This window comes from Oryx dammah, unplaced genomic scaffold (assembly GCF_014754425.2).
Source record: "Oryx dammah isolate SB20612 unplaced genomic scaffold, SCBI_Odam_1.1 HiC_scaffold_14, whole genome shotgun sequence".
NCBI classification, from domain to species: Eukaryota; Metazoa; Chordata; class Mammalia; order Artiodactyla; family Bovidae; genus Oryx; species Oryx dammah.
In genome coordinates this window covers 43,980,206-43,993,750 of record NW_024070198.1, presented here as the reverse complement: position 1 = coordinate 43,993,750, position 13,545 = coordinate 43,980,206, and the positions used below count along the sequence as shown (strand labels likewise).

The 13,545-nt window shown below is 44.2% G+C and overlaps 2 protein-coding genes across 3 annotated transcripts in view; one reads left to right on the top strand and one right to left on the bottom strand.

Annotated features, from left to right (window-relative positions):
- FANK1 (fibronectin type III and ankyrin repeat domains 1) overlaps positions 1 to 13,134 on the bottom strand; it is a 120,823-nt gene extending 107,689 nt beyond the window's left edge. Inside the window, exon 1 of one of the 2 annotated variants that reach the window (XM_040254434.1) lies at positions 13,023 to 13,134. Coding sequence is in view for 1 of the 2 variants with exons in the window: in XM_040254433.1 (XP_040110367.1) it covers positions 13,023 to 13,035 (13 nt within the window). In the remaining variant the exon portion in view is untranslated. The remainder of the gene's footprint in view (positions 1 to 13,022) is intronic. The other variant, XM_040254433.1, reaches the window with a different exon arrangement.
- A 111-nt stretch (positions 13,135 to 13,245) lies between these two features.
- Positions 13,246 to 13,545, top strand: part of DHX32 (DEAH-box helicase 32 (putative)) — a 51,407-nt gene continuing 51,107 nt past the window's right edge. Inside the window, exon 1 of the mRNA XM_040254425.1 lies at positions 13,246 to 13,486. The gene's annotated coding sequence lies outside the window, so the exon portion shown is untranslated. The remainder of the gene's footprint in view (positions 13,487 to 13,545) is intronic.

The following is a 13,545-nucleotide window of genomic DNA, read 5'->3' as shown; positions in this document are numbered from 1 at the left end:
TTCTTCAACCCAAATTTCCCTTGCGTTCCAGAAAATTAATCTCTTCCTTTTCCGCTGCAGCCGCGACATTGTATCAAAATAGGATACAGTGCTGGAATCCGCAGCCTAATAGGATACAGTGCTGGAATCCGCAGCCTCGGTGTAAGGTTACATCCGTTGTGAAAATACCTCACTGAACACATCTTCAGGCAACAATCAGACAAATCTAGCCTGGGACATTCCATAAAGACAGCTGGCCACTTCAAAACTGTGTCATGAAAGAAAAATATATATATATGAGAGACTTTTCTAGATTAAAGAAGACTAAAAGACTCTGACAGTTAAACACAGTGTACAATCCTGGATCAGATCCTGGTCACTTGGAAACAAATAAAGACAGCCATAAAGGACGTTATGAAGGCAATTGAGAAAGTATGAATAGGGAGTCCACATGAGGTGTTATTACCACATTACAGCTGAGTTTGGAGGCTGCTATTAACTGTACTGTGACTCAGTAGGAGAATGTCCTACACGTATTGCTGTATTCAGGATAGAAGTGCCATGCCTTGTGCAACCACTTTCAGATGGTTCAGCAAAAGGGTGTGTGTCTGTGTGTGTGTGTGTGTGTGTGTGTGTGTGTGTGTCCAAGAAGTGACAGAGGGGAGGCGGAGAGAGAGATGGGAAGAGAGGTCCAGTGTGGCAAAATGTAAACAATCGTATGTCCATGAAAGGAACAAAAGTGTTCATTCTAAGACTTTGAACTATGCTATGACTCTGAAAATTTCCAAAGTAAGAAGTACATATGTGTGTGTGTGACATGAAATATACATATGTAATAATAGGAAGCATAAGCTGCATATTGACCAACTGAATATAGCTCGGGGAGCTCTGCTCAATGTTATGTGGAAGCCTGGATGGGAGGGGAGTTTGGGGGAGAATGGATACATTTATCTGTATGGCTGAATCCCTTTGCTGTCCACCTGAACCTATCACAGCATTGTTAATTGGCTATACTCCAATACAAAATAAAAAGTTAAAAAAAAAAGACAGGCTCCATATTCATGCAGATATAGCACAAATAGGATAATGCCAGGCTTGAATAGCAATTGTTATTCCTTTAAAGATCTGAAACATCTACCATGTAATCCATAGCATTACTAAACCCAAGACATACTGCCACTACAAGGGCCTGAGCCACAGAAGGCAGGACATTGATCTAATGACATATCCCATCAGGACAGGTGATACACAACCTTCTGCGTGGTTGGTATGTTTCAAGCACTCAAAGTCCGAAGCTCATTTGAGTCACACAGGTACTAAACCAGGGAGTTTGGTCCTGATCTGTGTCATTATTTAGGGCTTCCCTCGTAGCTCAGTTAGTAAAGAATCTGCCTGCAGTGCAGCAGACCCGGATTTGATCCCTGGGTCAGGAAGATCCCCCGGAGAAGGAAATGACAACCCACTCCAGTATCTTTGCCTGGAAAATCCCATGGACAGAGGAGCCTGGTGGGCTGCAGTCCATGCGGGCCACAAAGAGTCAGGCATGACTGAGTGACTAACACTTCTGTCATACTTGGTCTTCAGTGGCGAAACAGACAAAGCTGGCTTTCAGAACGCTGTGTCAGGGGTGCCTGCTCAGAGCCACAGTCTATGACACCACAGCTCTGACTCCTAGACCAGCCTCATTCTTAGGATTAAATAGTAAATTGGAATATAAATTACTTTCACTTTATACATCAAGAAGTGAGAATACTGTGGCTACTCCGTGTCTTAGATTTCACTGGGCCTAAACTCATCATGTTAAGTCTATATAAAAGATTCCTTAAAGCTCAGTTTGACTCTCTCACTTTGGAAGACAAGAAAGCAGGTATAAGTACAGAAAACTTTCTAAACGCAACATCATGAGGATTTCCATCCTGAGAAATGGGAAGAAAGGAGACTTGTTGAGAAATTTGGTTTGGATATTGAATACCTTAATGTTTGAAATGCTGTGAATAAAATAATAAGAGGTAATTTTATACTGGTCAGAGAGACTTGTCTGCAATAATGCTTTGGTTTCCAGCACCACTCATGTTTGTCACCTTAGGCAAGGTGAAACAGTTGAGTCATTAAAAAAAAAAAAAAGGTCCCCGCTTCTTTGAATGGATCTTAGAAGTAACTCAGTGAAGAGTCAGTTCCTGCTTCCATGCTAACAGTTTTGGAGGAGATGATCAGGGAGGAACAGGCATCCCTGCAACAAGTCGAAGACCCACTGAACACAGTATAGAACCACGATGGTTTTGCACAGTCACCTTGGCTGATGATGCCGTTACATTCACCCAGATCTTTACAGCTTCCCTGGCTTACGAGCCATCATGGACATCCCTCCCTTCCATCCTTCACGATGAGGTAGGCATCTGATACAGCTGGTCTAACAGGGATCTTGCCCTTATAATTCAAGTTAAGAAAGAAAATTCTGTCTCTCCTTGGGCACTTTAAACTTATAACATATAGTGGGGTGCCACAGGTGTCCTTATCCCAAAATATGCACAGAATAGAGAGGAAGCCAGTCAACAGAGAGAGAAAAGACCACCACCATCTAAGTAGATTCAAGAAGGCTTAAGTAACACCTTTAACCAACTCCAGGAGTTACCTGAGCACATTTTCAACCAAATTAGCAGATAAGACATTAATAGATAGCAGATACTGCCTTCCCCTGGAGAAACTATTCCATTAGTTATCTTTGGCCTCAGCTTATTTTCAGTATATATAATTTTTTAACCATCAAAAGTGCTTTCTCTGCAATGGACATAAAATAGTCATAAAAGTTTCTTTTAATCTTCAAGGACTTAGCCCCAAAATATCATCTACTGAAGTTTAAAGTAATCTTTATTAACTAGGATTTATACAATTTGATCACAAACTAGAAGACATGGATATTATGTATAAATTGCGAACTACATATTGAATGATTAAAAGGCAGGAAATACTGCTGGGTGTAATAAATTAAATTTTACATATGCTTTCAGATCTTTTTCTTTTAAGAAATAGAAGGCTATGAAAAATTTATTGAAAGCCCTGATTAAGTCTTTTGAATTAAATGTCTTTGAGGATCTTCTGTTAAGTTTTTAATTATCAATTTAATCTTCTAGCACGTATCACAGTAATACTTCCACAAAGAACAAAAACTGGATAGTATATATAAAAACAGCTATATGAAGGCCATAAGGTCCAAGAATGTAGACAAGATTAGGGCCCAAGCTCCCCAAGAGAAGAAAAGAACATTGAAACTGGCCCTACATTCCCCCTACAGGCCCTGTGGTTGATTCACAGCTGGGGCAAGACAAATAGAAAGTAAAACTTGCAACAGTCACACAAAAACACTGGAGTTGAAGACTGCCAAAACAACCAAGGCTTAATGGGCTTAATGGGTGAAAAGGGGACACAGAGAAATGAGCCCAGCAACTCCTCCCTGGGGAAGTTGCTGACCATGAATAAGCAGAGATTTTGGCAATATCATGGTGCTAGGGATCAAGAAATGAAGTATAAGACCCGCTGAAAAGGAAGGATACTCATGAAAACTCCAGATTTTCAGCTAATGTCCCTGAAATGGCTGGCTACATCCTAGAAATAAGGGCAAACTGAAAACAGAGTATCCTCAACTGAGGCAAGGTAATTTATTTGTAACCTAAATGCCAACCAAAAGTAAATAAAGTTCTCTATAGATAATGCCTACCCAAACCTCTATGATTTTTCACAAAGAATGTCAAGGACTCAATCAAAAATTACCAGGAATTCCAGGATACGTGACCAAATGGCTGAATATTAAGCACAACAAGAGAAAAGAGAAACAATCCTACGAGTGATTCTGGTGTTGAAATGATCAGATATGATCTTTGAAATAGATGGCAATGCTACGAGACTCAGACTTACACAACTAGTCGTAGTCCCTTTCCTGATCTGGGTGCTTGTAACAGGGTGTGCTTACTTTGTGATAATTCATCAACCTGCAGGTTTAACGTTGTCTGCTTTCTTATATGTATGTATATTACAAAACAATTTTACAAAAAAAAAAAAAATTGGGCTCAGAGGGCAATTCATAGCCTTAAATGCATTTATTTTAAAAAGAAGGCTGAAAGCACTGATGTAAGAATCTATCACAAAAAAAAAAACTTTCAAAAAAGAACAGTAAATTGAAATAATGGAAGTAAAGACAGAAGCAGAAAGATGAAAGAGAAAACGAATGCATAATGGAGAAAATGTGGAAGTCACTCAGTCGTGTCCAACTCTTCCAACCCCATGGACTATACAGTCCCTGGAATTTTCCAGGCCAGAACACTGGAGAACACTGGAGTGGGTAGCCTTTCCCTTCTCCAGGAGATCTTTCCAACCCAGGGACTGAAACCAGGTCTCCCACCTTGCAGGCAGATTCTTTACCAGCTGAGCCACAAGGGAAGCCCAAGAATACTAGAGTGGGTAGCCTTTCCTTTCTCCAGAGGATCTTTCCGACTCAGGAATTGAACCAGGGTCTCCTGCATTCCAGGTGTGGATTCTTTACCAACTGAGCCATCAGGGAAGCCAGAGAAAATACAAATATAAAAATATGAAAATAAATATAAAATATAAAAAGCCTTTAAATAGAGTAATACAACTGATACAATTTCTGTGATATCCAGCCTCCAGGACAGCCAATGATTCTCACCCTCCGCTATTCAGGCACTTGTGCAGCCCCCTCTCATAATGAATAGGGCTGACCTGTGTTATTAAGAGGATAATCACAGTGGACTGGGGTTCCTTTTCTCCACATCCTTGCCTACACTTAAACCTCTGTCTTTTTGATAACAGCCATTCTGACAGGTGTAAGGTCGCATCTCATTGCGGTTTTGATTCACATTTCCCTGATGATCAGTGATGTTGAACACTTCTTCACGTATCTGTTGACCATTTGCATATATCTTCTTTGGAAAAAATGTCTATTTGGGTCTCCTATCTATTTTTAAAATGGATTGTTTTCCTGCTATTGAGTTGGATGAGTTCCTAATATGTTGGAGATGATCAGTCCCTTACCGAGAGATGGTTTGCAAATATTCTCTCCCATTCTATAGGCTGCCTTTCCATTTTGCTGATTGTTTCCTCTTCTGTATAGAAGATTATTCATTTGATGTTGTCCCACGTGTCGATTTTTTGCTTTGTTGCTTGTGCTTTTAGTGTCATATCCAAAAATCCATTGCCAAGATCAATGCTGAGGAGCTCTTTCCCTATGTTTTCTGGTAGGAGCTTTACAATTTCAGGTCTTACATTTAAGCCCTTAATCCATTTAAAATTAACTTTCTTTTTTTTTGTCTGTGCTAGGTCTTCCCTGGGGGCACTTCTTTAGCTGCAATGTGAGGGCTTAGTTGCTTCAAGGCATTTTGGATCTTAGTTTCCTGACCAAGGATTGAACCCACATCTCCTGCACTGGAAGGCAGAATCTTAATCACTGGGCCACCAGGGAAGTCCCCATTTCAAGGTAACTTCTAATGGAAGAGCTGAACATACAAATATATATCAATCATGACACATTAGAATAATAAAAGTAGTAATAAAATGCAGACAGTACCTATGAGGGAGAAATTAACTCTGATTTGGGTTGGAGGAGGGTACACAGAGAGGCAACGTTTTTTAAGAGATGGTAACGTTGGCGAGATGCTTTTAGGGACAGATACACGGATGGGCAGTGAGTGGGCTCCAGGCAGAAACAAGGAGGCAGGAGAGCATGAGAATGAGAGAGCTCTCCCAAGAAGGTGAGGCCAGGAAGGCGTCTCTGACAGCCTGGAAGGGGGCAGGTTACTGCTCAGTTCAGTTCAGTTCCGTCACTCAATCGTGTCCAACTCTTTGTGACCCCATGGACTGCAGCACGCCAGGCCTCCCTGTCCATCACCAACTCCCAGAGTCCACCCAAACCCATGTCCATTGAGTCAGTGATGCCATCCAACCATCTCATCCTCTGTCGTCCCCTTCTCCTCCTGCCCTCAATCTTTCCCAGGATCAGGGTCTTTTCAAATGAGTCAGTTCTTCGCATCAAGTGGCCAAAGTATTGGCGTTTCAGCTAAAGGAATTTAAAGGCAAGGAATGTCTCCTCCTTTCTTTCTGCTGCTCAGGACAGAAATGTCCCCAGACTTGGGCAGGGTCCCAGGATAAGCATCTCCAGTTTTGCCCCAGTCCAGTGAGCAGGGAAATGCACAGAACACTGGTGTGAATTGTTTATTTGTGAACAAGTTTGCACCACCTTCTGTACTTAATGACTCATCCAGGCCACTCTTGGGTGATGCTCAGGCACAAGCCCCTCCAGTAAACTGGTCGGTTTAGTTCAGTTTCCTGGGCGTGTTTGGGCAGATTCCCCAGACCAAGCAGGCGGTAACAGCGCTTTCTTTCCCCAGCAAGAGGAGGTGGAATCCAAGGTATCGGGTACAGACTTGGTTGGAGGATAATGCTGAGCTTCTGCCGAGACACAGCTGTGCCCATCCAGTCGGACTGCCCCTCCCTGCAGCCGGCTGAGCACCCTGAGGTCAGGGTGGCAATGAACGTCAGCATTTTGACGGGGATTTTATAGCTATTTAAAACCTGTTGCTTTGAATTTCCTTAAGTTTTAAACTTGATTTAAATAAGCCTTTATTTCTCAATGGTAACTTTTGAATTGCAATCTGATAGAATTAATATTCTTTTTAAAAAAAAATATTTAATCGCAGGCTAATTACTTTATAATACTGTAGTGGTTTTTGCCATACATTGACATGAATCAGCCATAGGTGTACATGTGTCCCCCATCCTGAACCCCTCTCCCACCTTCCTCCCCATCCCATCCCTCAGGGTCATCCCAGTGCACTGGTCCTGAGCGCCCTGTCTCATACATCGGACCTGGACTGGTAATCTATTTCACATATGGTAATATACGTGCTTCAATGCTGTTCTCTCAAATCATCCCACCCTCGCCTTTCCCAGAGTCCAAAAGACTGTTGTATACATCTGTATCTCTTTTGCTATCTTGCATATAGGGTCATCATTACCATCTTTCTAAATTCCATGTATACACATTAATATACTGTATTAGTGTTTTTCTTTCTGACTTGTTTCACTCTGTAAAAGACTAAGACTACTTGACAAAAAATTGTTACACAGACTTTTAAAAAACACTCCTGGGTTTCACTAATTTATTGCTCTTAAATACTCTGCAGTCTCTCAGATAATTAATGAATAAGTACTCCTTGGCAGTGCAAAGATTTTGTTGAACCTATGAACTGGCAGTCTTTCAGTCCCCCCAAATAAGATTGCCTTCTTATTTCCTTAATTTTACTGGATAGAATGATATACTTAAAAGACCCCCTTTTAAACTAGTGAAGAAAAAGAAATGCCATACTGGTAATTCACCTGACATTTACAAGCTCCTGATTTAAATGAACTTTACCCAAAGCATATAACACAAGAGGCAATTCAAATCTCACTGGGGCACAGTCCTTTCTGTTACAGAGTAAAATGGCTTTCTTTTGAAGCACATCACAACACTGTTAAGGAAATAAAATTAAATAAGGCACCCAGGTGTTAACAGCAGTGCCATCCATTCAATAAATGCTTGTTCGGGCCCTATTCCATGTTAAGTGTCAGAAGCAGAATAGTAGACTGGGCCCTCTTCAGCCACCCTACAGCCCAGTGGAGAACACAGATTGCAAAAATTAACCAGAGAATTACAGATTCTGATCACTGCAGAGACAGGAGTAACATAGGGAGGTGGCCTGACCCTCTTCGGAGAATCAGAGAAAAGCGCTCAACAAGGAGTGACATGGGGCATCCCGGATGGCTCATCGGTGAAGAATTCGCCTACAATGCAGGAGACACAGGAGTCAGGGGTTCGATCCCTGGGTCGGGAAGATCCCCTGGAGAAGGAAATGGCCACTCACTCCAGTATTCTTGCCTGGGAAATCCCATAGACAGAGGAGCCTGGCTACAGTCCATGGGGTCGCAAAGAGTCGGACACTACTGAGCGCCTGAACACAAAGCACGAAGGACTGACATTTCAGCCGAGAGCAGAAGACACTGAATGGGGCCAAGCAGGAGGGAGAGCGCCCCTGCCCTGGGAAGAGCCTGTGCAAAGGCCCGCAGTCCCAAAGGAGCCCGGGACGCTGAAGGGAAAAACAGGCTGCTGGGCTGAAGCACAGTGTGCCCGAGATCCCATACGCGGAGGGTTGCAGAGGCAGTTGGATAAGAACTCTTGGGGGAGGCTTTTGGCAGGGGAGTGACATGACCTGTGCATTTTGAAAAGCTTACTCTGGTCCCCAGGTGAGCACAGGCAGGGAGAGGAAACGCAGAAATCAGCAGAGACTCCCATCACAGGTTAGGCAAGATGGTGGCTTGGAGTATGCGTGATGACTGCAGAGAAAGCCACAGTTAGGGTGTGTGTAAGGTGGAATAGACAGGCACACTGGTGGGTGGGGTGAGTGGGAAGGGTGCTGAGTAAAAGGGAGGAGCTCAGGATGACACTCAGATTTCCAGCTGGAGTAGTTGGGAAGATGGTGAAATCCTACCCATAGATGGGGCAGACCAGTGGGAAGACAGGTTTGGAGAAATAGGTTTTCACCCCTTTAAGGCTATGTCTCAGGCTCTTAGTCATTGGAGTAACCTAGAATCCCATTTAGGATTCCTTTGAAAAGGGAGGTGTCTCTCAAGAAACTGCTGCCTGGCCTGAACTAGGCCCAGCATTTTTTATTTAGGGAGAGTTCAGAGGGCAGGTGGCAATATGGTTGTAAGCAGGAGCTAAGGGTGTATCTTGATGCTGCACTTGATAAATATACACATTTTAAAATTCAGAGTATGTGCTTGTTTAGGGTGATTTGGTGGGCTAGGGAAGATCATGAGAGCAAAGTTTAAAGACCTGCAAAGCTACTCCTTGGCATTGCCACTTACTAAAATATTAGGGAAGAGATAGTATTGTTGAACATAAATCTTCTCTTAAAAAGAAAAAGAAAAAAAAGGAATTGGGGACTTCCCTGCTGGCGAGCTCAGTTAGTCAAGAATCTGCCTGCAATGCAGGAGACCCCAGTTTGATTCCTGGGACGGGAAGATCCACTGGAGAAGGATAGGCTCCCCACTCCAGTATTCCTGGGCTTCCCTGGTGGCTCAGCTGGTAAAGAATCCACCTGCAAGGCAAGACACCTGGGTTCAATCCCTGGGTTGAAAAGATGCCCTGGAGAAGGGAAAGGCTACTCACTCCAGTATTCTGGCCTGGAGAATTCCATGGACTGTATAGTCCATGGGGTTACAAAGAGTCGGACACAACTGAGCGGCTTTCACTTTCACTGGTGGCACAGTGGGTAAGAATCCAGCTCCCAATGCAGGGGGAACAGGTTCAAGCCCTGGTCGGGGCAGATTCCACATGCCGCAGGGTATCTAAGCCCATGCACCACAACTACTGAGCTGGCACACCCAGAGCCTGTGCTCTGCAACAAGAGAGACCACCACAATGAGAAGAACCTGGACTGGAGAGTAGCCCACACTAGCTGCCACTGGTGAAAGCCGGTGCATAGCAATGAAGACTCAGCACAGCCAAAAAGAAACCAATACAGTATTGTAAAGCAAAATAAAGTAAAAATAAAATTTAAAAAAATAGGAATTTGATGGGCATTTTTCATGTTATTTCATACATGGGTTATCTTTCCAACAGTGTTGTTAGTTTAGAAAGAAAATAATTAAAGATGTAAATATGTAAGCCAAGAGCCAAAACCATTCTGAACAGCCCAGGGTTGTAAGCTGATTTAATTTGCCCCTTTCCCCTAGGAGTCATTTCTTGGATCATTGACTTACTATCATTCTGCAAAACAGTGGTAGCCCCAGTTGCCCTCTGCTTATTGCCAGAGTGTGATCCAGCTGTGGGATTTGAAGTGCTTATGTTTATGGGATTTTAATGACTCAGTTAATAAAGGTCACTCCTAAAAGTAATAGAAACTTAAGTGTATGGAAACAGAATGGGTAAGACTGACTTGGGGGTTATTTCCAGTAGTTCTTTGGTGTTGTCCTTAGATACATGTTTAATCCTTAAAGGCAATGAAGAAGGTGGCTCCTTTTAAATCAATTTACTGGTGCTATATTCAACTACACCAGTAAAATGCTACTTGAAACCCCCCAATAACAAATGGTATCATATACACACCAGGCTTAAAATATGCCAGATACTGGCATAACAACATACTATATTGTTAATATAATACTGATAACAGTATAATTGTAGTATTTGTTAATATCACAGCCATAGTATTTTCCAATATCTTTGAGAGAATAAAATAGTAACTTGAGTCTCAGGTGGAATCTGGTAGGGTACATTTCTTGAAGTTAAAAAGGACCTAAAGACCATCTAATCTTGTCCTTTAAAATATTTATTAACAGCAAATAAATTAATGTTCACCCAAAATGATGCTTATTAGGCTGCTAAAGAATTCTCTAAGGTAAATGGTCATTGTTTGAATTATCTAAAATTAAACTGGTGACAGCATTTGAGAGTATGTAAAGAAATTTACAGTTGTGTCCCAGGCATAAAAGATTATTTAACAAATATTTTCCACTTTAAGACCCAATGTGATCAGATATATCTGTGATCAGATATAAATCGGATGTGTCATTCATAGAGGTAATAAATTTCTCACAATTTTACAAAGTCTCCAGGATCCAGTTCCTACTCACTTTTCCAGCCTTGTCACTTTTCTTTCTTCTCCCCTCCACCCCTTAGTCTTCTCAGTTACAGCTCTACTGATCTTTGAACTTTGAACCTTTCACCCACACTGCTCTCTCTGGTCTCAGGGACCTGTCTGGAACCCCTTTCCCACATTCTTTGTTGGGTTATTCTGCCGGAAGCCTTCTGTGCATTCCCTTTCCCCTAATCTCAGACCCCAGGGAGGTTTTCAGAAGTTCTTGAGCAAGTATCTGCTCAGTTTCTCAGGGATAACCAAAGCTAACAGGGTTTTATTCACTGTTCAATCCTCCACCCCAGGAGAGTATTTAGAACATAGAGAATACCATGGAAATACCATGGAAATTGGTACTGGAATTTGAAATTGATATTGGTATTGAAATTGGAAATACCAAATTCAATACCATACTTGAAATTTTTAGTTTACATGGTTAAACAGTAACATAAATTTGAAGAAATAAAGTTGGCATTTTTAAGAGAGATATTTCAGTTCACTTTATAATGGCACCCCACTCTAGTACTCTTGTCTGGAAAATCCCATGGATGGAGGAGCCTGGAGGGCTGCAGTCCATGGGGTCACTGAGGGTCAGACACGACTGAGCAACTTCACTTTCACTTTTCACTTTTGTGCATTGGAAAAGGAAATGGCAACCTACTCCAGTGTTCTTGCCTGGAGAATCCCAGGGACGGGGGAGCCTGGTGGGCTGCCGTCTATGGGGTCACACAGAGTCGGACACGACTGAAGTGACTTAGCAGCAGCAAAGAGAGAACATACACACCCTAGCATTAGTTTGAAATGATACAAAAATTCTAACATTGTTGTAAGTTAAATTTCTTTCAACAGGTTAGATAACACACAGAATCCAGAGAGTTACAAGTGTGAATGATAGAATAGTGGATAAAATCCACTCAAACTATAATTCTCAACTTACAAGTTTTCTGCTCAGCAAGGGAGTTAAAAGAAAGGAAAAACTCTTTAGAAACCTCCTTGGAAACTAACGACCTTTAACAACATCAGCATATACCCCAGAGAATGGACATGGTCTGAGTACTTTCATTTCTGAAATTGTGCAAGAAAAGACAACTTGGTTTTCAGAGTCAAACTGAATCCTCCTATAAAAGTTCCAGGTCTTTCTAGTCTCCATATGAAACACTGTTCTTATTTTAAGAACAAAAGGAGCAATAAAACAGCTTGGGAAAGAAGGATGGAGCTCTGTGTCCCTAGAGAGGTTTGGATAGTAGTAGTAGTAGCAGTAGTAATAATATAACAACAACAATCAATGGGCTTCCCTGGTGGCTCAGATGGTAAAGAATCCACCTGCAATGTGGGAGCCCTGGGTTGTATCCCTGGGTTGGAAAGATACCCTGGAGGAGGGCATGGCAACCCACTCCAGCATTCTTGCCTGGAGAATCCCATGGACAGAGGAGCCTGGTAGGTTACAGTCCATGGGGTTGCAAGAGCCGGACACGACTGAACGACTAAGCACAGAACATTGAACAACAATCAAAAACACAGTAAGTTAAAGCTTGTGTTAGATCGGGTAATTCCAGACGGCTCACCTTTTGTCAAACAAAGTGGGAAACAGAAAGAGAAATCGTAACTTTTTTTTCCTTTTTGCGTGTCCAAGCCTACCTCGGAGAACCTCTAGCAACGAATTAAACACTCTTGCACAAAGCTCAAAATTTTTCTCTCCTTCAAATCTCCGACTACTGTGAAGAGGATGCCATATCTTCTAATAGGTACAAGAGCTAGCCTCCTTGCAGGTTCAACTGCTAACATTTTAGAAGCAGAATGGCTACTTATGGTCAATGAATCAAAGTACCAAACAAAACAGTGACGACTGTACCATGCCAAGTCGCTTCAGTCGTGTCTGACTCTGCGACCCTGTGGACTGTATTCCCGCCAGGCTCCTCTGTCCATGGAATTCTCCAGGCAAGAATAACGGAGGGGGTTGCCATGCCCTCCTCCAGGGGATCTTCCCAACCCAGGAATCGAACCTCTGTCTCCCGCATTGCAGGAGGATTCTTTACCATCTGAGCCACTAGGGAAGCTCCAATAATAATGACAGCAATAGTAACAAGAAATGGATTTGCTTGGGGGGGAGGGGGGGTCATTTTAGGAAGCAATACCCTGGGGGCGCTGCCTCCGCCAGCCCACATTCCCGAGCTCATGCAGCCCTCCGGCTCCCGACGATCACACTCCGCGGGATTTAGCCCCTTTCTCGACTCTCGAAAGGGAGACCGTATATCCAAGTCAAAAGGGTTTTTAAAAAGCCTGCGGAGCCTCGCGCAGGGCGCCCACACCCGTTCCGGGGGAGGCCCGCCCCGGCCCCGGCCCCGGCCCCCTTACTCTGGAGCTCCATAGAGGAAGCTGCTCCCGGGCTCCTACCGGCCGAGCCCCCGGCGCCGCAAGCCCCTTCTAACGCCTCTCCTCCCGGGGGCCGGCGTCGCTTCGGTTGCCCTGACAACCCGGAGGGCAGGGTGGGGGGAGGAGGAGGAGCAGGAAGGACGGCGAGAGGGAGGGACCAAAAGACGCCAGGAAACGCGAACGAGCGCGAGGGCCCTCTCGTCTCCAGGGGGCCGGCGAGCGAGCGGGCGGAGGGGGCCCGCGAGCGGAAGGCGCGCTGCCCCGGGGCGGCTTGGTCGGGCGGTCGCGCCCTCCCCGCGGCGGCCCTCGCGTCCCAGGCGGGGCCTTCGGGTGGGGCCCCGTGGGCCCTCCGTCGCCGATCCGAGGCGTCCGTTCGTCAGTCCGCGCGTCCGGCGAGCTCGGCGGGGAAGGGCGGCCGCGCCCGGGCCTCCGGCCGCAGACCGCAGGTAAAGGCCGGGCCGCGGCGGCGGGAGGCCGGGGTGGGGGCGGCCCGGGCGCACCTGTT